We start from the raw sequence: 25364 nt of genomic DNA, 5'->3' as shown, positions 1-25364 counted from the left end.
AAAGTAGGCGAGACGCTGGGTTCCGCAGAACCCTTTCAAATTTTTAATTTTGGGGCCCATTTTCAAATTAGTCCACATTAAGGTCCAAAGAGTCCAAAATTAAACTTACTTTGATTTTAACAAAAATTGAATTGGAAGGGGTTCTTTGATATGCTGAATCTAACCTTGTATTTAGATTTTGGATATTGGACCATAAAAGGTAAATGTCCAATTTCAAATATTTAAGTTTTAGACCACATTCATTCTGTGTCAGAAACTTATGCTGTGTCAAATATTTAATCACAATCCAAATTCAGAGCTGTATTGCACAATTAATAGAAATTGTAAGTAGATTCATAGTTGAAAATAGATACAGCATAAATTCTATTTTTAGAGAAGAAATTATGTATAAATATAGTTTTAAATTTACTGTTCATTATAAGTTATTTTGAAAATGATGAAAGGTAAGTTTTATAGATTTTTAAAAGACATTGTATTAATGATGAATGATATTTTGGAAATCGTTTTTTTTTCATATTTTTTGGTAAATAGTTTTGAAGAACTTCATGGTAGGTTTGCAATTCTGTATAAATAAATTTTCAGAATGCTATATATATATATATTTTTTTTTTTGAAGCTAACCCCTTTAAAACCTTATTGTTCATAAATAAAGAAAGAAATTCAATTCTTGGTGTTGTTGGATATGGTGAATCGGACTGTGTATTTAGATTTTGGATATTGGACCTTAATAGTTCAAATTGGACAGATCTTTAACCACATTCATTCTGTGTCAGAAACCTATGCTGTGTCAAATATTTAATCACAATCCAAATTCAGAGCTGTATCAAGCTTGAATGTAGTGTCCATACATGCCCAAATTGTTCAGGGTTCGACCTCTGTGGTCCTATCAAGCTGCGCCCAGCAGATCATTTTATCTTTTAACTCACCAACAACCACTCATTACAAGGCTACAGAATTCTGCACTTTTTTCCATCCAATTGGTCTTGAAGTCAATTTATAGTTATATATATTGACATTTTAGCAAGAAAACTTAACATTGATCTTTTAATAATGAACAACTGGTTTTCATCACATTGATACAAAGAACTAAATATAATTGACCTATTACTCTTATTAAATGAGAAACTAACCAACTTAACCTTGCAACCAATCACTGAACCAAGAAAAATGAAGTACGATGACTATACTGCCAATTGCATAAATGCACCTCATAAAGATAACATAGACCAAATGTAGTATATTATTCCGGAAAAAGACCCAATGGCAAAAATTGGACCATGAAGAGGTCAGGGCAAGGTGACCTCAGACAGACCTGTTCACCTTAGTCTTTTTTAGACCAATAGTAAGTGAAATTTTACTCTTAGTAGCTGTATACTTAAGGAATAGTAGATTTGATTTTATTTAACCATGGGTTGGGCGTTTATATTCAATTATTTTATCCCGGCTGCCAGGAATTATTTTGATTCTAATAGGACACATATGGTAATTTTGTCTGCCATGAAAGTCTTATACACCCGATACTGTTTTGGCTGTTCTGTGTTATCCCCATATAATAGTATTATATTTTTCAATAATAAATAAAATAAACTGTTGACACAGTTTGTTATTTTGATAGTAAAATGCAAATGTTGAAATTAAAATAGCAATACTTTAACATGGAAGTTATGCAAAATATTCAACGTTAATTAACCATGACTGAAAGTACAGGACCAAACCATCTCTAGGAAATGTGCCAATGCTAAAACATATGCATACAAAGTATCATTGACCTACTACTAGTGGGTTTCCCATAAACTGACATAATCACAAAATAATACATGTAAACAGCAAAAGTTTCAAAGTCAATAGACCATGACTGAGGGGGCAGGGTCAAATAATCTCCTTGGAAATGAGATGTGCCAATACATACCTATGCTTCCCTTTTGACTCCATCAAGGGGAGGCAAAAAACTCACATTTTTTACCTAAAAATGTTCTTTTTATCTCATTTTATTACATTCTGAGGCGTACAAGAAGCCCGTGTTTACATTTGACGCTGGAAGCATAAATATGATATCACCTTGTTTAGACAGATAACATAATTTTGCGGAATTTTCGTTTTTTGAAATTTTACACCAAAATAACTGAAATGGACTAATTTGTTTGTTTTGCATTAGAATAGAGATAACCGTATTGTATTTGAAGCTAGGCCTATTTAAAACATTGGGTTTTCTGTTGTAAATTGAGTTTACCTGGTTGTATAAATGAGGTGGGCCTAATGTGGAACAGCACAAATTTTGTGTATTAATGCGTTTGACCTAAAAGTAGATATACTGTGAATATATTGGTTGACAATATATTGGTCGTCATATTAGAATAGAATATCATTCATGATAAAAATATCCTTTTTTCTGTCTTTAATATTTTTCAAGATAATATGATAAAATATATGTTTATTAATAGACATACTAATATAAGCTTAGTTTTAAAGGAATTCTCTTCATCAAAAAAAATATATAGAATTCAGAAAATAAGTTTATACAGAATAACAAATCAAATTATTCAAACAATTTACCAAAGAAAAGAAGAAAAAAAATCAAAAATGTCATTTATCATTAATACAATATCTATTAAAAATCTATAAAACTTATCTGTAATTATCTTCAAAATGTCTAATAAAGAAACAGTAAATTTCAAACTTTATTTATACTGTCCTACAGATCTTATCATCATCAACACGTAGGAGACAGAAAATTTTCAAATAAATCTGTCACTCCAATTATAATTGTGTGATAAGATATTTACCAGATTCTTTGTTATCTGATAACAGGTGAAAATTATTTAAAAACACTTTAAGTGTAATCAAACTTTATATATATAATTAATAGTTCCCAAATCATAATTTCTGTTCAAAGGGAAATAACTCAATCATATAATAAGTATAACTTTTGGCTACTAAAAGGTCGACAACTCAACAACGAGAAAAGCTAAAATCGTGAAAAATTGAACTTGACCTTCATTTAGTCAACAACATATCTAAATTTGAAAATCATCATTAAAGGTCAAGGTACAATAAATGGGCTATGTCACAGATCTCAGTCAAATTTTGAATACAATTTAGGCATGTTAGACTATAAGTGAAAATTGAAAATATAATGCATTTACCTCTTATTTTCTGAAATATGTATGAATTCTTTCCAAATAGATGCAAATTTGTATAGAAAGCACATAAAATTGCCAAAAAAATTCTTTAACTTTCTTAAATTTCTTTTAAAATCATCATTTCATACAGATTTTCCATTTTAATAATGTTCAAAAATAATAGGGTCACAGACTTTTACCTTATATATGATTCAAAGTGGTGTTCTGTGTGAAAAAATACTTCAAAATATTGAAATAAGCGTAACACCATCGCATTGTAAACTGTGAGATGTTGATTTTTTACTTGTTTTACTACCAACTAGATAACAGATTTTTAATACACTAAAAACAGAGTCGGTGACCCTGTGATTATTTTACATCATGAAAACAAAAATTGTATAAACAACATTTCAATTTTTAAGAAAAATCTATGGATTGGTAAAGGGAGATTTGACGATTTTAAGACCTGTTTACGAATTTAATTCACAGATTTTATGTGCTTTCTATAAAAATATGCAACTATTTTGAAAGAATTAATTCAATTATATTTCAAAAATAAAAGAGGTGAATGGATTACTTTTTTTTTATTATTTTCAGTTACAGTTAATCAAGCCATAGTTGTATGCCAAATTTTACCAAAATCTATGAAATGATAGAAAAGAAAGGATATGGGGTATCCATACCTGCCAACCCTCCCGTTTTGAGCGGGAGACTCCCGCTTAAGTGACGAAATTCCGGAAATCTCCCGCTTGCCGGTCCACTCCCGCGCGGGAGTATCGAATCTCTCGCTTTTGGATATTTTACCTTGAATTGACCAGTCAACATTAATAACGTTTTTGTGTCACTGATGAGGGTATTTTTTACCTGTAAATATCAGTCCATGTGAAAATTAAATGGCTTCACATGAGAGCTTGGGTGTCAAACATAATACTAATTAACGATCATTAACGACTTTTACCTCAAGCTTTGTATATTTGAAAAGACTTCAAAGAAATTTCGGGTTACTTCTCCTATTTAATCTTGTTTTAAGTTACCCTACTTAAAATAATGTGAATTGGTTAAAGAATATAAATTAAATACAAATTGAACAAAGAATCATAAAAGGATGGTAATTTAATGATTTTGAAGACCTTAGGACAAAAAATATAATTATATTTTGAAAATCATTTAATAGATCTATACTTCTATTCAATGTTTAAATTGAAATTCATAAGTTATGTATTTCAAAATGGTGACTAAATTGTGACTGTTCATTCATGTATTGCACCATTCTTTAAATTAAAGTTGATCACTTGAAACAGACATATCATTGAGGTTTGCTGGCCTGAAGGGACATAAATGTCAAAGGTGTTGAAGAAGTAAATAAACAAACCAACACACCTTTTAAAGGATATAACCATGATTGAAGAATTAAAGTATATCTTTTTACTCTTATTTGTGTTTTGTAAATGAATAAATAAAAAGGTAATATTTTTCACTTGAAAATGTTGTTCGCGCAAAATCTCCCCCTCAGCTGTCTTAGCTGAGGGGGAGATCTCCCTCTTTGAAGGTTTCAGAGGTTGGCAGGTATGGGGGTATCCATCCATTACACAAATCAGTATAGGCACAGCAAAAAACACAAAAAGCAAAGGAACAGCGCTTTTATTGCTGTTCTACATCTCAAATTCACAGAAGGCCTTCAACACGTAGCCCAAAAATGTACCTTGAACTTAAGGGCAATAACTCCTATAAGAAGATGAATGAATTTCATTCATTGTTGATTTATTTGTGGATCTTGTCTTGCTGATCATTTTTGATTTTCAAGTTTCTATCTATTCTAGTTTTCAAGATAACAGACTAAAATGAAAAAAAAAAATGGTAAACATCATCTTTTAAAGGCGATAACTTCAAGCCATGTTGATTTATTTGTAGAACATGTCTTACTTATCAATTTTGCTACCAAAAGTTTCTCTCTATTTACAATGTATTACAGTTTTATAAATATAGGCAAAAGTGAAAATATTCGACACTTAAAGGCATTGACTCCTGTAAGAAGTCGTCTGACAGTTTTGATGTAAATGGATAGCAGGTAGATTCTTATATTTTGCCTCTATCGGTCAATTTTCCTGATCTATAGCCGTTTTCAAGATTATTCGCAAAACTTGCAATTTACCCCCAAGTATATTTTTACCCAGCCATGTTGGTTGGTAGACAGGATCATCAGACAAATTTTTAAACTAGATACCCCAAAGACAATTGTGACCAAGTTTGGTTCTTCTAATGGGTCTAAAATGTATAGCTATGCAAGTGTACACAAAGTTGAGAAAGACAAATAAATGGGGAACGTGTCCATGGGACACAGATGGTGCCCCCGCTTGCATATAACATTATAAAGGGACATAACTCAAAAATGGTGAAAGTGACGCTACCCATATTCATACTTAATCTGAGTTTTGTGGTAATACCCTGCCAAGTCCTGTCTGTGTTTTTGTGATCTGATGAGTTAAGCCCTTATCAACTGATTTTTTTAGTTTGTTCATATGTTGTACTGTTATACTGCTGTCCCAGGTTAAGGGGAGGGCTGGGTGCCTGCTAACATGTTTAACCCTGTAATTCAGTGGTTGTTGTTTGTTGCTGTATATCATATTTGTATTTTGTTCTTTGTTTTTTTTACATAAATCAGGCCATTAATTTTCTCGTTTGAATTGTTTTACATTTATCATTTGCTCATTGTTGAAGGCTGTACGGTGACCTATAGTTCTTAACTTCTATGTTATTTGGTCTCTAGTGGAGAGTTGTCTCATTGGCAATTATACCACAACTTCTTATTTTTATATTGTGTATAAGTTTCATAACATTTGGTTGAGGCAAACTTAAGTTAGAGAATGAAAAATGTAAAGGGGCATAACTCTAGAAAGGTAAAAGTTACGCCACCCAAATTCAAACTTGATCTGTGTTTTGTGGTAATAAGCATTGTGAATAAGCTCCATAACATTTGATTGAGGCAAACTAGAGTTAGAAAACGGAAACCAATTTCGGGATGTACGTACGTACTGACGGACATACAGACAGACAAGGGTAAAACTTAATGCCCCCTCTACTACAGCGGGGGCATAAAAAGATGGATGTTGAGCAGCCATTTATTAATCAAAATGTTAAAAGTTTTCAGTATTAGGGTCCTTCATGTTTATTAGGACAACATGAAAGAAAAACTATTATTTCAAGGAAAGAAGTAGTGCATACATGAAATAATAATGTTTACAGATAGTGATAACTGTTTCTCTCTTCTTTTAAAGAAAAATTAATGCCTTGTTTCTCTTAATATACTTTTTTGAAATAGTGGTTGTGACTGTACTATTGAATGAAATACAAATGATCTAACTGTAACATATTTTATTACTGTAAATGAAGTACTTATTATAATGAACACTGTACTAACAATAAAACTGTACATATTCTTTGTGACTTAATTCTTATGGTAAAGATTTGTACTAATAATAAAACTACATATTTTTTGTCACTTAGTTCTGTACAGTAAAGGTTTATCAGAATAGTTCTCTAGTTAAGACAAGTATAATTACAATCTTGTTAAATCTAAAGCATGTGTTTCATTAATAAATAATAGAAAACAGGTGTCACAATAGAAATATTTGATTATACAGAAGGATTTATTCTTATGTCTTATTCACTCAGTTGGGATAAATATGATCTGTAAAGTGAAATTGAGATATGAATATAGTAAGCTAAGCACCAGTAAGCAGCTTATACTAACACATATTAATGCAAGTACTATTATCACTTGCAACTCAAAATAGATTTACAATATAATTCGATGTTTCATAGAATCATTTACAGCTTAATTTTCATTTACATTTTTTTTAACAGTTTATATCTACATCTATAAGTTACCCTTTATGCTTTAAAAGCTAAGATTTATCAGCAGTATACTTGTTGCAAATAACAAAGTTATTTTCTTTATGTGTTTGTGTTGTCACTCACATGATACATATTTTGAAGCTTTACACTATGATGCATCACATGATACATATTTTGAATCTTTACACTATGCGTCACATGATACATATTTTGAATCTTTACACTATTGGTCACATGATACATATTTTGAATCTTTACACTATGTGTCACATGATACATATTTTGAATCTTTACACTATGATGCGTCACATGATACATATTTTGAATATTAACACTATGCGTCACATGATACATATTGTGAATCTTAACACTATGTGTCACATGATACATATTTTGAATCTTTACTCTATGCATCACATGATACATATTTTGAATCTTTACACTATGATGCATCACATGATACATATTTTGAATCTTTACACTATGATGTGTCACATGATACATATTTTGAATCTTCTCACTATGCGTCACATGATACGTATTTTGAATCTTTAATAAATTATTATGTTAAACTTTAGCTGGTCTCATACTTCATTTATATTCCATCATTGTAATATACAAAACAGTGTATGTGTGACACTTTGTTTAAGTATATGAATACAACATTGTTGAAAATCCTTCAGAGAGTAAATCAGTATTTCACCTTTAACTATAAAGCAATCATTGCACTATTCCATTAATACAAAATAACATGTGAATGAATGTTCAACAATATATTTTTCACTAGTCTAATTATTATGACTTGCAGCATCAATAGAATCATAATATACATGTAGATCTAATGCATAATAGTATGTCTTTTTATCAAATTTCAACAGGAAAATTAGTTGTGTAATAATCTGGTCCTTCAGCATAAATGCTTATGTCTGCCAGCAGATTTAACATTCATAGCACACTATTGGTATGTTCCACATCCGATGATTATTTTTGACTTAATGGGTCCAGATCAGCTAAATTAAAGTCTTCTGTACCAAATGAGAGTCCCTGACTAAAACCAGCCTGCAAAAAAACATACCAAAATTATATGATGAACACATAACTGAATATTTTTTCCTTTTTTTTTCTACGATATATTGAATATATTACAATTGATATAATCAACTCATTCGAATGATCTTGAAAGAAACAGATTATGAGGTGGATAACAGATCATACATAATTATTATCAATATTTTTCAAACTATATTATTAAATTAGTTGTGTCATTGAGGCTGTAGATATGTCTGCTAGATATATTGGTTGGTTTTTTTTGTGCTTGTGCTGATCTTATGAGTCAAGACCTTTCCAACTATTTTTTTACAGTTTGTTTTTAAGTTGTGCTTTTATACCACTGTCCCATGTTAGGGGAGGGTTGAGCGCTCACAAACATATTTAACCCTTCACATTCTTTATATGCATGTCCCAAGTCATGATCCTTGAACTCAGTGGTTGCCCTTGGTTGCTGTCTGCCATACATGTCAGTTATTGGTTGATCAGAAATCAGGCCATTTGGTTTTCTCATTTGAAATGATTGACATTTTGTCATGGCACGGCCTTTATAATAGCTTCCTATTTTATATGAGTTTTGCTCATTGTTGAAGGCCGTAAGGTAACATATAGTCACTCATTTTCTAGTGGATAATTGTCTCTTTGTCAATCAAAAGAATTATAACTTCGATGGATAGGAAATTTTATTTCAGCGTGCTTCATGACAAATGTAAAGTTGTTTTGAGGAATTTTGGTTATTGCATCAAGGAAGAGTGAAATTTTTTTTTGTTGTTTTAAAAGGTAAAATACCGAAAATACCTAACTCCAAGGAAAATTCAAAACGAAAAGCTCAAACACATCAAACGAATGGAAAACAACTGTCATATTCCTGACTTGGTACAGGCATTTCCTTATGTATAAAATGGATTAAACCTGGTTTTATAGCTAGCAAAAACCTCTCACTTGTATGACAGTCTTCATTTATAGTCGTCAATATGCTTCTGCTTTGTAAGCATTTAAGTTATTGAAGTCTTTTCCAATCTAGATTTTACATTCACAACATGTTTAAGGCAACTTCAAACGATATCGATCACCAAAGAAGTGCAGGTTATTATTTCCAAACTAAGAGAAGGTAAATGAATAAATTTAAATGTAATCATTCATTGTTCCTTTGTAAATTCTGACAGAAACAAATTTCCCCAAAACTACGAAGTATAAATGGACAATGATTTATCTTACGATACCTTTAAGTATAAGTGTATTTGTTACTTTCTATTCTTACCTGAATATCAAGTAATTCTCTCTCTGTTGATGACACAGACAATGTATCTGATGTGAATGGATTAAATTTTGTAGGTGATGATGGATTAAATGCTGCCATACCAAATGGATCAGCACTGGCAGGCTGTGGATTAAATGATGATGCACCAAAAGCATCCACTGCTGCAAGTAAAAAGCATGCAATGAAAAATAATGGACAAACCATACGTACAAAATTTAATTGTATTATCAGATGAATATTCTGTAAGAGCCAAATAAAAATGTTGTCAGTAGTGATTTGGGGAAGCTTAATAAAGTTAATATGTGCTGTACATATGTTTGTAGAACTTTGACCAAAGACTGAATATAAGTCAGATAAGCATAAAATGATCTACCTCTTGGTGGGATGCTGACATATCCCCCTAGATGTGCGCTTATTATGAGTTCTGAGATATGTACTCCACATACAAAACTTTATACCAGACATGAAGTTTAAAAATGATGGCAAATCACCAAGTTTCTGACTTCTGAATTCCAATGAAACCTAAATATCAGTAATAAGTTTTAAAACTTAAAGCCTGAGAAAAGGGAAATGTGTGTCATGTATCCATAATATTAGGGCACATGAGCAGTCTCTCAAAGATGCACCAATATACATATGGCTATACATCTTTTTAAGTTTCTTAAGTTGGTTGTGAATGCACACACATATTCTAAACAAGGGATACTCTTACACATCAGCTTAACATGCTGAAGAAATTAAAATGCTTTTCACCTAAAATCTTCCCTATATGGTGCTAACTATTGATTTTAAAATCAATGTGATAAATATTGCTTAGAAGTCTAAAACAAATAATAGCGCCTGAAAGACAGAAAAGTGTTCAATAGTATATTCTCCACTCCTGGGGTACAGGTTTATAACAGTGATGATTGGGGGAGGGCGGGGGAGGATGTAAACTTACCATCAGGATATCCAGCTGGACTCAATGGTAATGTTGGTGACGAAACTGATCCTTGCGTCCTTGGTCTTGTACTGGGAGGTGGTGGAGAAACTGAATAGAAAATAAATTACAACTTATAACAGGATGGTGAAGGGTTACTTTTGCCAGTTTGGTAAGAATCATCCTTTCCATATATTCTGTGTATTCCAAGTTTAATGTCATTTTGTTGTATCCTGTTCACAAGTAAACCATTAACACATACACACAGATAGACATACACATCCAAAGGTCATTCAATTAGTGTATCCCTTACAAAAGGAAAATTAGGACTGCTGGAGTATATATTTTTGAACTAAACAAATCATTTGGATCAACTATTCGACTAAATATTATACTAAAATAAAAGAAGAAAGTGTTTCAAGACACAAATGCCCCCTCTCATGCTTGCTTCTAGTTTTCTCAATTGAATTGTTTCATATTTTTCATGTTGAGGCCTTTTATTGCTGACAATATGGTATGGGTTTTTCTCCTTGTTGAGTGCTCTACAGTTGCCTATAATTGCTTACATCCACTTCATTTGAACTTTGGTGGATAGTTGTCTCATTGGCAATCATACCACATCTCCTTATTATGCCCCACCTAGGGGCATTATGTTTTTCGGTCTGTGCGTCTGTTCGTCCGTCTGTCCCGCTTCAGGTTAAAGTTTTTGGTCAAGGTAGTTTTTGATGAAGTTGAAGTAAAATCAACTTGAAACTTAGTACTCATGTTCCCTATGATATAATCTTTCTAATTATAATGCCAAATTAGAGTTTTGGCCCCAATTTCACGGTCCACTGAACATAGAAAATGATAGTGCGAGTGGGGCATCCGTGTACTATGGACACATTCTTGTTTTTATATTTATTGTAATACATGAAAATACTTTTTGAGAGCATTTGATATCACTGCTAGTGCGGAAACACTTAAGAAAGAGTGCAGAAACGAAAAAAATGGCAATTTTCCAAGTTATAAAGGGCATAACTCTAGAACGATAAGTGACTCTCTGCTCAAATTTGAACTCTGTGAGTTTTGGTTCTTAGTGTTGTGTATTGTGTATGAGTTTTATAAAATTTCGATGAGGAAAACTTCAGTTTGTGTGCGGAATGAAAATGAGGACGACGGAAGGATGGTCAAAGCTAACACTTAATGCCCCCTTCGCTTAGTGGGTGGGCATAAAAAAGAGAGATCATTCTTATTCTAACACACAGGTGTCAACTTTTGTGAAGTGAATATAGCTAGGATTTTGTGTCAGGTATAAATACACCATATCCCTTCTCTATTTTCTTTTTTATAAAAATAACATGTCAGGTAGTTTAGACACCTTATTTTGTGCAATAGTTTATCAAATTTTACCACAAAAACCAAAATTGTGATAAAAGGAAAACAGATAATTTTGACCTCAGCTGTCAGGAAACAGATCTCCAGATGGACATTTCTAAATTGTAAGAAACACATTGGGAGGCTCATATCTATATCTGGAAAGACAGTTTGAAAGTCAACACCACATCACATATAATTAAAGATATCTTACTTAGCCCTGTAGCAGATGGACTATTTCCATTTGTTGTTGATGACTTGGTTGTAGTTCCATTGACAAACTCCAGTCGTGGTGACTCCCATCCTGTACTAAATGTCACATCTGCCTGTGAAGACAACCATGTATACATCATTATTAACTCTATCAAATGAATTTATCTTTAGCCAAAAGATTCTAAAAAAAACAAACCTAAAAATGTTAACCCACCTGCAAATTCAACATTTATTCAAAAAGTAACTGCAAATTTCAGATTATTTTTCATGAACTATACATAGTGATATTGTAGATTTTTGTCAAAATGAGGCCACATAAAATCTTTGACATGCACTGTCAATTTGTAAATAATGAAAGACATGATGAATACAAAATCAAGGTGATTGAACACAAAGATATCCACTAGTCTATACTAACTATTACTCAAAATTAAAAGTAACTGAAGTATCTACAAAGCTTTACTTTAAGCATACCAAAAAGGTTTTTTGGGGATGAAAATAAGGATATAGTTAAGCATACTTTTAATAATTCTATGTTGGGACTGTTATGACATTTTACTTTCATTCTTAGAATTTTACCTCCTGTAAACAGATCAATTCTTATAATAAAGTAATGTGTTCCTTGTTTGTATTGAATCAAAAAGAAACTAAACCAAGAAATCATTTATTGAAAAAGTCAATGCAACCAATCATTAAAGTAGTACCAATGAACAAATCTGAATAATATATGTACATTCATATATGCCAAGCATGCTGTCTTTAGCAAATACTAGTGTTTAATGGGGGATATCAAAATCAACAGATTAAACAATAAAATAATAATACAACAATTTGCATTGCGTAATGGTAGCACTATATAGCTGTAGCAATTACTACTAAACGTTACTAAAATCCTTGCATTTAATCTCTTACAGGACAGAACTGAAAACTCAATTATGTCGTATTTGTCGAAAATTTGAAATGATTCTCTTTAATATTTCTTCTAATATCCTGATGCCCTTTCTGTATAATAAAATTGGAATGACTTGGGAGTACCATAAAAAAATGTGTTCCACAGTTTGTCACATGATACTTTTATGAATTAAAGAATTTTCCAAAATAAGTTACTACAAAACATTTACAGAGGACATACCTATACCATTATGCATTTTGGCAGCACTCTATAAATTGAGAAAATAAAGAGCTATGTAACAATTTCATGCATTTGTGTTAGTACATCTATCACCAAGGGAGACAATCTACCTCTGTTACATTTTTACTATCATCTGTAGAACTTTCCTCTTGTAATGTAGAATCACTTAAAATCACATGGGTGGGATGACCATTAGCAACAGCAGGACCAGGTTGCTTAGTAACAACAGTCAAATCAATAATCTGTAGGAATGTTACCAGCTATAGTTATTTTACTTGCATAGAATTTATTGAAAACATAAAACTCTCTACTAACCACTTCCATGGAATATTTAATTTGTGAATCACAACTGTGAACTAGTAATTTCTAATAGTGAAATCTAAATGCGATGCAGTTTTCCAACCAATGCTATTCAGTATGCAGTTACTACTTACAGGTTTTTTTTCATGAAATCTTCTTAAATTTCAGATTTCAGAACAATAACCTTAATTTTTCATACTGTAAAAGTGGATATTTTCGCAAGATGTTATTTTCCATGATTTCAATGCATTAACTTTTTTGCACAAGGGTTAAATTTGCGAAATGGAATCCTTACCATCTATACTGTTGATTTGTACAAAGTATCTGCATGGGGGATTTTTTCAATCATATAAGATGATGGGGAAAATAGGTGTAAATAATCCCAGCATGAAAATTTCCACGATAACAGTATCAAAAATACCTCAAACAAAATTTCTAAAATATAAATTTTTAGGCAAACTTGTCAAACATTAAGTATATGCTTCCACGACAGTCACACTTTTCAATCTCTTCCTACCTTCAAGTTCATTACATCAATGGAATTCAACTTGTACTTCATCAAATTTCAGTTGTATAAACAATAGTAATAGAAACATGTATCATAATTGACAAAAAAGGACATAACAGACTTGACCTACTGACCTGTTGACTCTTTTTATACTGTACAATATCATCTCTATCCTTAAGCTGTTCTAATTCTTCAACCCTTTTCTTCAATGTCTGATTCTCCTGTTCTAAAGACTTTACCTGAAAAAAAAATTATTAAATATAAATAGAGGAAATCATATGGCTCTTTCAATAGCACAGCCATATCAACCGGAGACACCAATATAATCCCTAAAGCTCTACTCAAGGGATTAAAATGGTTGAGGGCTGATATGGTGTTTGATATTGAAAAAGCCATATCTTATATACTTTATTTAATATATCCTCAAGTAGATGTTTTTCCATGTGACATGATGTAATGCAGATTAGGGGTTTGATGAAGATTGCAACATTGAATGATATCGATGATGTAACTTCATGAAGATAAGGAGTATGATAAAGCCTTTGCAATCATTACTGATTTCGATATCATCACCTGTGGCTGAAACAGCACAGTTTCCATTGATTGTATAACACATAAAAGTTACTTGTTTTACTACTAATTATATCATAAATAACAACCATCTATTTCCATGCATTATAACCATGGCACTCAAACCAAAGCTAGATAAAAGTTGTTGCATAGGAATATAAAAATACAATATTTTTCAAAATGTAGGGATATAACCTGCAATTTTGATAAAAGTGAAACAGAAAAATTTTACAAGTCACCATAATCACTTTATCTGCCTTCTTGATTCCTATATTGCCATTGAAATAACAAGTACAAAACCAGTTTTTTCTAATATTATAACCTGATTGCCAACTGATAAAAATATAAAGTCACATCTAAATAAAAGAAGAATGTGTCCATGGAACACAGATGCCAACATTTGTACTAATTCAAGCCTATTGATGTTAAGTTTTGTTTTTTTAACTTATTGACATTTGTTTCTGTATGTTGTCATTAGAGATTGCTTGTGTGTTTTAGTACTCTGATTGTTCAATAACAAATAGTAATTGGGTAACTCCAGAAACAGTGAAAGTGACTCCACCCTAATTCAAACTTGATCTGTGTTTCGTGGTAATAAGCATGGTGTAAAAGTTTCATAACATTTGGATGAGGCAAAGTAAAGTAAGAAGGGGGAAACAGCAAATTCAGCAATTATTTTTTCATTTATAAAGGGACTTAACTCGAGAACGGTGAAAGTGACGCCACCAAAGTTCGAAATTGATCTCTATGTTTGGTGATGATAAACAATGTGTTTAAGTTTCATAACATTAAGTCAAGGCATACTTAAGTCAAAGAATGGAAACCAATTTAGGGATGTATGTACAGGAGTATAAAAATATTAATGACTTGTAAAAAACAGCTCAATCTTCTATTTATTTTTGCCAAATGGAAAAGACAGGATATCAAGTATTATCTCTGCAGGTAATATCCTAAACTTTGATCATGACCCAACAAAAATCTATTCAATTTTTATCCTATTTCTTTCTTTGCTAGTGAGACTGATTTAATTCATAATTCTTTGACTTTATTTTGTCAATGAAATTGCATTCAGGGGAGGCAAGAAAAACATTTAACTATGTGAACCCTTCTTTAAAGACTCTTTCTGGTCATTAACCAATTTTTAATTCTTAGGACACAAATATGTATTAAGGTTTTGTTTACCAAATCTGAGCTCTTTAGTCTTCTCCAATTACAATAAATATCTTCAAAAATGTATTGGTATGTCTACTGAAAACTATTTTCCACTGCTTAGCAGATTTCCTCAAGAACATGTAGGCACTGCTTATAAACTACTCATAGATGTATACCTAACATCTCCTTTTGTTCATACCAGTTACTTATTTTTAACAAAATTATCAGTCCGAGTCCTGAGGTACCAAGTATAACCTAACAAGGTCTTACCTTTTTCTGTAATGTAATATATTCATTCTTCAAATCTAGATCTCTTCCATTTGTATCTAAGAATTTTTTATAGGCTAGATCAAAAGCTTGTCCTATAGTTAAGGTTATCTCCTCTGACTGAAAAATAAAATTTATAATTATCATAATAGTAAAGTAAATTTTTTATCAAATATAATTGTCAAGGCAAATACAAATGGGAAATTAAAATTGCATTCAATTCTTTGTTTATATTGCTACAGATTTTTATGTGACACTTTGTCACAAGGCAAGCTAATGATGTAAACAACCTTCGATATAATAACCAGTTAACCTTATACCTCACAAACTGAAATATGTTAAAAAAAAACATCTGTTTATATTTATACAAAAGCTTGATGAAAAATGTTCCTTTAAAATTTGATAAAAATAAAAATATGGTCCCTCATAGATCAGAAGCTGTAATAGCTACTTTGTAATGGAAAACAACAAAGGTAAGGATTTTACTAAGGATGTCAAAGTAAAAAAAATCATCATAATTAGACTCAAACAAAACAGATGAAACTTCTGAGGATGAAATCAGTAAGTAACTCAGCAACAAGAAATATTTGGTCAAATTTATCAACATATACCTACAGGGATTTTAAATGAAACAAAATCTCAAAACTGTTGTTATCCCCTTTTAAATATAGATTCTGCCACTGTATCGAGTGTGATACGATATTTATCCACTCGAGACAGTTAAATTTTCAAATTTAAAATGCAAGGCAAAAAGATGTGTTCTTTTTATGTGATGTCATCAGGCATGGTTGCCTTTTTTTTATGAAGTCACAATAGGAATTTCAGATGAGCAAAAAAATTTGATGTCATAATCAAATTTTGACCAATGAAGAACTGAGATTTTCCTGACCTGTTGATTAAATAAAAATAATCAGCAGGTCAGGAAAAGGATAAATCGGGTTAGAATTAGAGAAAAGATCTTATTGTTGATACTGATCTTCCTTTGGTGTTAATATGTCGTTTTAATTTCTTTTACTTGTTTACATCTTTTGGGAGGGGGATGGAGGAAGGGAATCAGTCAATTAGTTTGTTTACTTACACATTTATCACTGTCAAAGACATAACAGTAATGTTTGTTAGAATCTGCTGACTTGGCAATAAATGTAAACATTCTTTTATCTGTTTTGTCATCAGCACAGTAAGATATTCGATGGAGTGGATAGGAATGATGTGTCATCTGAAACATACAATTATAATTTATAATGTCTTGCTCTTTCAATATATGTCTACTTATAAGATATTATAGGTACCTTCATTACATATTTCCCACCTTTCAAAATAACACAATACTAATTTTCTGTCTAGTTACAGCAACAGCAACATCCTATGTGATTGTAATAAATGTATCACTGTAAGAAAAAGACACCATTTTTTTTCCAAATTAATTGTTGCTATATTGTACAATACTCAATTTCAATCAAAAGAATCAAGTGACATCTCCTGGAAGTTATCTCCCTTTCAATATTTTACTTTTGTGATGTGCTCCTTAAACTCTTAAACCATACATTTTCTAGACATAGGAAGTGTAAATGACCTTGAATAGACTATTTTCATATAATTGACTTTTGACAGGTTACCTACTCTGTCGTATGACATTCTGGTTCTAGGTCAAGTAAGAGCAACTAAAAGAATTAAAATCAAGCTGCCGCCGGATAGTAATCACTATGTCTCACATTCTGCGACTTTCGTCGTAGGCAAGACAAAAATTACTTTGAAACACAGATCTGATTTTCAAATGTAATATTTTGCTAATAGGGAAAGAAATAATTCATCAACTTGACCATACCACATTTGTATTCATTTATATGGAGCTTTGTAAAGAATAATATTCCACTTTGATGACGTTCCTAATTTGTTCTATGTGTGAGTGTAGTCAGGAATTGCCAATGGAAAGAGAACATCACTTACATGGGACAGATTCCTTAAATGAATAAGTTTTACTAAGAAAATTGACCTATAGTTCTGAGATTTCGATAATTACTTACCTTTTTCTGAGGATATACTACAGAATTTCATTGAAAATGAGAACAAAACACAGTAAATTTTCTAAAACTAGAGGCTCTCAAGAGTCTGTGTTGCTCACCTGTATTTACTGATGCTTTGGAAATCATGTAAAATAAGGTTAAAATCATAATTAATAGTATTAGATATTAGATATTATAATGATATCTAAGATAACAAAAAACTGCAAAATTTTTGTAAAATTACTAACTCAGGGGCAGCATCCCAACAACGGGTTGTCGGATTCGTTTGAAAATTTAAGGGCAGATAAATCTATATATGATGAACATTTTTGCCACTTGTCAGATTTGCTCTAAATGCTTTAGTTTCAGAGATATAAAGCAAAAACTGCATTTTACCCCTATGTTCCATTTTTAACCAAGTTGGCCATGATGGTTGGAAGGCAGGGTCATCGGACCAATTTTTGAAACTAGATACCCTAATAATGATTATGGCCAAGTATGGTTAAATTTGTCTCAGTAGTTTCAGAGAAGAAGATTTTTGTAAAAGATTACAAAAATTTACGAAAAATTGTTAAAAATTGACTATTAAGGTCAATAACTCCTAAAGGGGTCGGCTGACAATTTTGGTCATGACAACTTATTTGTAGATCTTACTTTGCTGAACATTATTGCTGTTTACAGTTTATCTCTATCTATAATAATATTCAAGATAATAACCAAAAACTGCAAAATTGCCTTAAAATTACCAATTCAGGGCAGCAACCCAACAACAGGTTGTCAGATTTGTCTGAAATTTTAAGGGCAGATAGATCTTGACCTGATAATCAGTTTTACCCTTTGTCAGATTTACTCTAAATGCTTTGGTTTCAGAGATATAAGCCAAAATCTACATTTTACCCCTATGTTCTATTTTTAGCCATGGCGGCCATCTTGGTTGGTTGGCGGGGTCATCGGACACATTTTTTAAACTAGATACCATAATGATGATTGTGGCCAAGTTTGGTTAAATTTGGCCCAGTGGTTTCAGAGGAGAAGATTTTTGTAAAAAGCTAACGACGACGGATGACGGACGCCAAGTGATGAGAAAAGCTCACTTGGCCCTTTGGGCCAGGTGAGCTAAAAAATCATTAGACATGTTAGAAAAGCCTAACTTTTTTGATTATGTCCATACCTTTGTTTTGGGGTCTTGTATAGTGACTCCATCAACAGATATTGTAAGTTCTACTTTGGGTGTTTTCTGGCCTTCAGCCTTCTTTATATGTTTATTGAACTAAAAAAAGAAAATATAACCCCTTTACATACTTAAACATATTTACTCTTAGAACTAACTGAAATAACGATTACTTTATATAAGGTTCAACATATTATTCATTTAACAATTTATGCAAGTTTGAAGAAGAAGATTCAACTTTAAAATTGATTTATAAAACTACTCTTTAAATTAGGCGTAGTTCTTATTTCAAATATACTCCCAGATTTAGAGAATTCAGGGATACTGTTCAACAAAATTATACTCAATAGAATACTGAACAGAGTTTAGTCATTGGTAGTATGTCTCTGTATATATACAGATAGTGGACAAAAGTGAGTTCCCACTCAAAAAATGTCTTATCATTTCAACTAAAATCGATATTTTTCAAAAAAATATTACCAAGTAACTACAGGACCGATTTATATTAAATAAATACCATAAGGTGCATGTCTGAAGTTTTATTGTTTATTTGGCCATAATTTTCTTGAGGATGATTTTCATTTCTGATGGAATGAACACAAATGCAATTTTTTAAGATTTTTATTTTGGTTAGAATGCATAGCAAACTTTTCCAGAAATATTTTTTTTGTGTTCACCTCACCAGAAAATAAAAGTGAGCCTAAATAATATTATGGTCAAATAAACAAATAAACTTTAAACATTTCTACAGCTTATGGTATTTATTTTATAAAAAAAACTTTCATAAAGTTACTTGGTCTACACAAATCTGAAGACTTTTATATATACCGGTATTTATGGTACACACCTTTTATAAGAGATATGAGTACTTTAGACTTTATTTTTGATTAATTGTCAAAATAATCAATGTAATCGATATGTAATCAATAACTTGATTGTACTGTTTATTACTTGGAGTCATTATTGTCAATAACTTTGTTTTCTATTGTATTGTATTGTAACACAATATCAAAGTAACCTTAGAGAGCACAAATTTTAATGCAACACATTTTCCTGATACAATCATAAAATTTTTTGATGTCAGAAAATTTAAAATCTCACTTTATATTGCATGGTTTATTAATATCAAGCTCACAACCAAATTTCACAAGAATTTTGGAACATTTAATTTGACACTGAGATGAAGGTATAGGTAATAGATGGCTTAACAGCCAATTTGTCCTCAAAATATATAGTAGGTCATTCTGTCCTAACCTATCTTATTGGAATATAAACAATACCTTCCTCTTCCTGATTGAATCTCTAACAACTTCTGTACCTTTCGGTTGATCCACCTCGGTTTCTCCAAGAAACTGAAAAGATAAAAAGTTGAAATATCTTATAAGTGCAAATAAAAGAAGAATGTGTCCATGAGATACAGATACCCCCGCTTGTAAATATATGGCAAATTCAGCAATTTTTCAATTTATAAAGGGACATAACTTGAGAATGGCGAAAGTGACACCACCTAAATTTTTTAAACTTGATCTGTGTCTGGTGGTAACAGGCATTGTGTATAAGTTTCATAACATTTGGTTGAGGCAAACTAGAGTTAGAGTAAGGAAACAGCAAATTTAGCAATTTTTCCATTTATAAAAGGACAAAGCTGACGGTGAAAATGACGCCATCCAAATTCAAACTTTGATCTGTGTTTGGTGCGTAAAAGCATATTGTATAAGTCTCATAACATTTGGTTGAGGCAAACTAAAATTAGAGTGTGGAAACAGCAAATTTAGTAATTTTTTCCATTTATAAAGGGACATAACTAACAGTGAAAGTGATGCCACCCAAATTCAAACTTGAACGTGTTTGGTGGTACTAAGCATTGTGTATAAGTTTCATAAACATTTGGTTGAGGTAAACTAAAGTTAAAAAAAAGAAACTAATTTTGGGACCTATGTGTGGACAGACGGACATACGTACGGACATACAGGCAAACAAGGGCAAAACTCAATGCTCCCTCCGTTATTGAGCTAAATATTTCTATCATTTGAGAGAATAAAAACATCTATTTATGTACAAGTTCAATATGTATTTCATGCTGTCACATTAATTAACAGATTTTTTTTCCACAAGCATTCATGACCATATAAATAATGACCTTTCCTGTATTATTTGCAGATGATTTAGATTTTATATTAAGTACCTTGACATTATACACTATATGTCCTCTTGTAAGAGCATCTGGTGGATGAACCCACTGTTTATTTGCTGAAAAGTAAATATTGACATAAATCTTAAGATATCACTCATTCAAATGCTCAAGTATACAAAACTTGTCTTATTTGTATTAAATCTTCATGATTGAGGAAATAAAACAATTACTTAAACAAAAGGAATTTTTACTGACAATTTCTCATTTAAATCATTAGGGTAGTAATCATAAATCAAAATACCTCATATCAAACAATGGAAATACTGAATAAGGTTGATTTAAAGGGGCTGATTTGCATGAATGAAGCACACTTTTAAATTAGTTCAATACAGTTGTACCACTTAGTGTCAAAAACTACAAAATATATCATCATGGGTTAACCCTATCATAATATCATTACTAAAGTACTACTGACATGTATTTGTAATTATTTTACTGTCCAATACAGACACGTTTCTATATATCTATATACTTCATGTACTTCAGATGCATGAAATTTATCAAGACACCATATTTGTTTACATATTTTTAAAAGGAATATTAAGAAGATGAACTAAGATGCTCCTATCAATTCCAGTTTTAAGTAACCTTGTGCAAATAAAAGTTGGCCAGTGAAATGACAGTCAAACCAATAATACTTTTACTGGACCAAAAATTTATCTTTTTTGTTATGGAAAAAATGAACTGCAACAATTACGCAAATCTATGCCATATCATGATAAGATCCACAAAACTAGAGGTTCTAAAGAGCCTGTGTTGCTCACCTACATTTGAAACTTCAACAATGGAAACACTAACTCTCCAACATTGTGAACTGGAATAAAATTCATGACAAAAAATCTTTTATTTTGTTGATCTTGTAATTGCTGATCATTTTTTCTGTTTAGTTTTTCTCTACCTTCTTTAGTTTTTGCCCAAAACACAAAAGAGGGTAATAAAAAATCATCATTTCAAGGGCAATCACTCAATAAACAGTTGACTACCAATTTCAGCAAAAATTGACTTATTTGTAGATCTTGTCTTGCTGATCATTTTTGCTTTTTAAAGTGTTTATCTATCATTTATAGTTTAATAGGCAAAAACTCAAAAAATGGGTAGTAATCCTCATTAAAGAGCAAAGAGTCGACTGACGATTTCAGCCATGCTGACTTATATGAAAATGACAATTTCGGAAACATTGACTTATTTGTAGATCTTGTCTTGCTGATGATTTTTGCTATAAAGTATCTCTCTATCTATTGTAGTTTTCAAGATAATAAACAAAAATACTAATAAACTGTTGACCATGTTGACACAGAGATATGTCTCGCCTGTCTGCATAAAATTCAGAAAAAGACAATCTGATGGACAGCAACATGATTTATTAATTCAGTCGCTGGACCATTATCTAGTAGGCAGGGCCTGAAAATAATCGTCAAACTGATGTGTACTGATAGTAATGCAACTTTATACAAAATATCATTGATCTATCACAAGTAGATCCAATCAAACTAAATTAAGCAGAAAACTTAACATTGAAAATTGCTAATTAATTCAGTCACTGGACCATGACCATGGGGGCAAAGCTTCGAAATAGTCGTCAAACTGATATGTACTTATAGTAATGCAACTTTATATCAAATATCATTGATCTATCACGAGTATTTCCTATCAAACTAACTTATGCAGAAAACTTAACAACTGTTGACGCTGTTGTAGCAGATGTCGCCGGAAAAGTAATCCTTATGTCTCGCTTTTTACACAACTTTCGTCGCAGGCGAGACAAAAATTGGCCAAAATTGTCATTAAAGAACAATAGCCCCTTTAACAAGTTGACTGACAATTTCAGCCTTTAGACTTATTTGTAGATCTTACCTTGCTGATTCTTTTTCGCTTTTAAAGTTCTATCTATCTATTAATAGTTTTTATTTTATTTTAGGCAAAAATGCAGAAAAATGGTAAAAAATCATCATTAAAGGATTTCTATAATTAGCCATCTGACAGTTTTGTCAGTAGTTAGATATCAACATTCCAAAAATTTCAGCCCCTGTCAGATTTCTCTTTTCATAGTAGTTTTTAATATAATAGACAAAACATGGATTTTACCCCTATGTTCCATTTTTAGCCATATCGGCCATGTTGGTTGGCAGGCAAGATCATTGAACACATTTTTTAATCAAAATACCCCAATGATGATTGTGGCCAAGTTTGGTTAAATTTGGCCCAGTAGTTTCAGAGTAAAAGTTAATAGCCGATGAGGACAGACATTTAGAAAAGCTCACTTGGCTGTACGGGCCAAATGAGCTAAAAATACAATCATATAAACTAGGCATGGAACCCATCCTAAAATAAGAAATGTACCTGCTCTCATGTTCTCCTCAGGGGTACCTGTATATTCTGTATCGGCTGTATTATCGTCCTCTGATAATCTGGAAACATTCAACAGTCCAGTACTGTGACTTTTTGCTCCTAATCCGACATGTATAAACTTTCTGGAACCAAAATTCCTGTTGGGTAAAAGAACAGTATTTTGTTTACTTTTAAAATAATCAGCAGCTACTTTGATATTAGCTACTGTATCCATTGTATCAGATTACTGCGACGATCACTTGGATTCAATATACACAAGAACTAGATGTAATCTTATCTAGACAACAAATATTTATTATTAGTATTATGACCACATTACGTTCATATCTAGTATATTATATTTCAGGTCACAATATTCTACAAACTATACATTTGTTCCTATGTTAAATCATCATATTCCAAACTTATTTTTGTAACTGCAGTATGTAATTTATTTCAATGTTTATCAAGCACTAGTACTATTGAAACGTGTCAAAGACAGGCTATCACTGAATGTCACACTTCCCCCTTTAATGAATCAATTTCCATTCACAAACGTATATCCATATATCCAACAGCAGTATAAGTGTCCTTGATTGAAATCCAGCTGAACTGCCACATCACAACCTACTGTGAATACACAAACAATTACACTATCAGGTAATCTTTCTTAATTATAGGTAATCCCAAGTGAAAATCTACAACTCATTCATTTGTCAATAAAGTTTCCAATTTATCAAGCTTCTGTACTGTCAACTTAGAAGTCTCAGCAATTAAAAAACAGTATATATATAAGTCTTTTCCAAACTGGAAGTTATATTTAAACCTGGCACAAAAATATACTGAGTAAGTAAAATAAATATACAGGTAAGTGAACAGTTGTCACAATCAAGATTTAACTCTTTTAAATTATCTCCCTCTTTTAGGAAGGAAATTATTCACCACTAAAATGTTAATCACAGCTTGTAGTTTTTAATATATTCTTAATATTTCCTGCTACTACATGTATAGTCAGTATTTTAAAAGAATATAAGTTTATTTATTTTTTGGTAATATTATCTAAGCTATACCCAGGATATCCTATTAAATACTAATTTACTAATAACAATCTGTTTTTAATTCAATCTTTACAAAAACACAAATTGTTTATGCCACAGGTACAAAGTCCTGTTGGTTGTATTTTTAAATCGTATAGATCCAGTATGTATCCACTGATTAATTTATAAACAATAACAACAAAGTGGCTAAAGTGTTTAAATTGGCTTAAATATCCAGGTACATTTATAATAATAACAGGTCAAATCCTCAGGTAAAAAATCCATTTGAATAGGTCTGATTAAATTAAATTCTCTAATTTCAAGAGATCAATAACATGCTATGAAAATAATTGTTCATGACCGTTTATTTTTTATGTTTTGGCTTAGGATATTACAGAGATTTTATTTGACCATTCAGATAACCTCTGGGGTTATCTTAGATAGAAATATGTAAAGTTATACTACCACGTCACCACACTTTGCTAAATCAGCTGTTTAGATCTTGATAAATTTAAGGTGAATACACATAACATGTCACACACCATTGATTAATAGCCTTTAAATAGTATATGTGACTTGAATGCATAAACAAGTCCTCCTGTAACTTAACCAATTAACACTTTTACTACAAAAGCAAATTTCGTTTCTGTTAATGCATAAAAAAAGTGTATGTCTGTAGGCACCCTAAAAGATGTCATTTATTTGTCTACAATACATTTGGCAAACAAATGCAGCTGGATTTACATCTAAGGGACAATACATCTTTTTCAATACATCATATAATACTTAATGTAATATCAAAGTACTTTAGAGTGTAATATATCAGTAAGATAATGTTATAATAATTCAGTTCTAAAATGAATCTATTCAGCCATGCAGCAATCAAATCCTTCATTTTCCTATATCTGTATAGGTGACAAAAAAAAATAAAG

The 25364-nt window shown here is 31.3% G+C and overlaps 1 protein-coding gene across 12 annotated transcripts in view; it reads right to left on the bottom strand.

Annotated features, from left to right (window-relative positions):
* Positions 1-6476: 6476 nt before the first annotated feature.
* LOC127730781 (PTB domain-containing engulfment adapter protein 1-like) overlaps positions 6477-25364 on the bottom strand; it is a 51805-nt gene continuing 32917 nt past the window's right edge. For 10 of the 12 annotated variants that reach the window (XM_052239335.1, XM_052239334.1, XM_052239336.1 and 7 more), the window contains 12 exons: positions 23408-23553; positions 21059-21123; positions 20154-20225; positions 18874-18972; positions 16778-16915; positions 15703-15819; positions 13845-13949; positions 13013-13144; positions 11772-11883; positions 10223-10312; positions 9283-9443; positions 6477-8033 (listed from right to left, as the gene is read on the bottom strand). In XM_052239335.1, the coding sequence (XP_052095295.1) occupies positions 7956-8033; positions 9283-9443; positions 10223-10312; positions 11772-11883; positions 13013-13144; positions 13845-13949; positions 15703-15819; positions 16778-16915; positions 18874-18972; positions 20154-20225; positions 21059-21123; positions 23408-23417 (1179 nt within the window). In that variant the 5' untranslated portion in view covers positions 23418-23553 and the 3' untranslated portion in view covers positions 6477-7955. Of the gene's footprint in view, positions 8034-9282; positions 9444-10222; positions 10313-11771; positions 11884-13012; positions 13145-13844; positions 13950-15702; positions 15820-16777; positions 16916-18873; positions 18973-20153; positions 20226-21058; positions 21124-23407; positions 23554-24897; positions 24917-25364 lie in introns of those variants that run through there. The other 2 variants (XM_052239342.1, XM_052239333.1) reach the window with 2 other exon arrangements.

The sequence above is a fragment of the Mytilus californianus genome, unplaced genomic scaffold (assembly GCF_021869535.1).
Source record: "Mytilus californianus isolate M0D057914Y unplaced genomic scaffold, xbMytCali1.0.p SCAF_2, whole genome shotgun sequence".
Lineage (NCBI taxonomy): Eukaryota > Metazoa > Mollusca > Bivalvia > Mytilida > Mytilidae > Mytilus > Mytilus californianus.
Note: the sequence above shows the minus strand (reverse complement) of the source record. Positions and strands in the feature narration are given on the sequence as shown.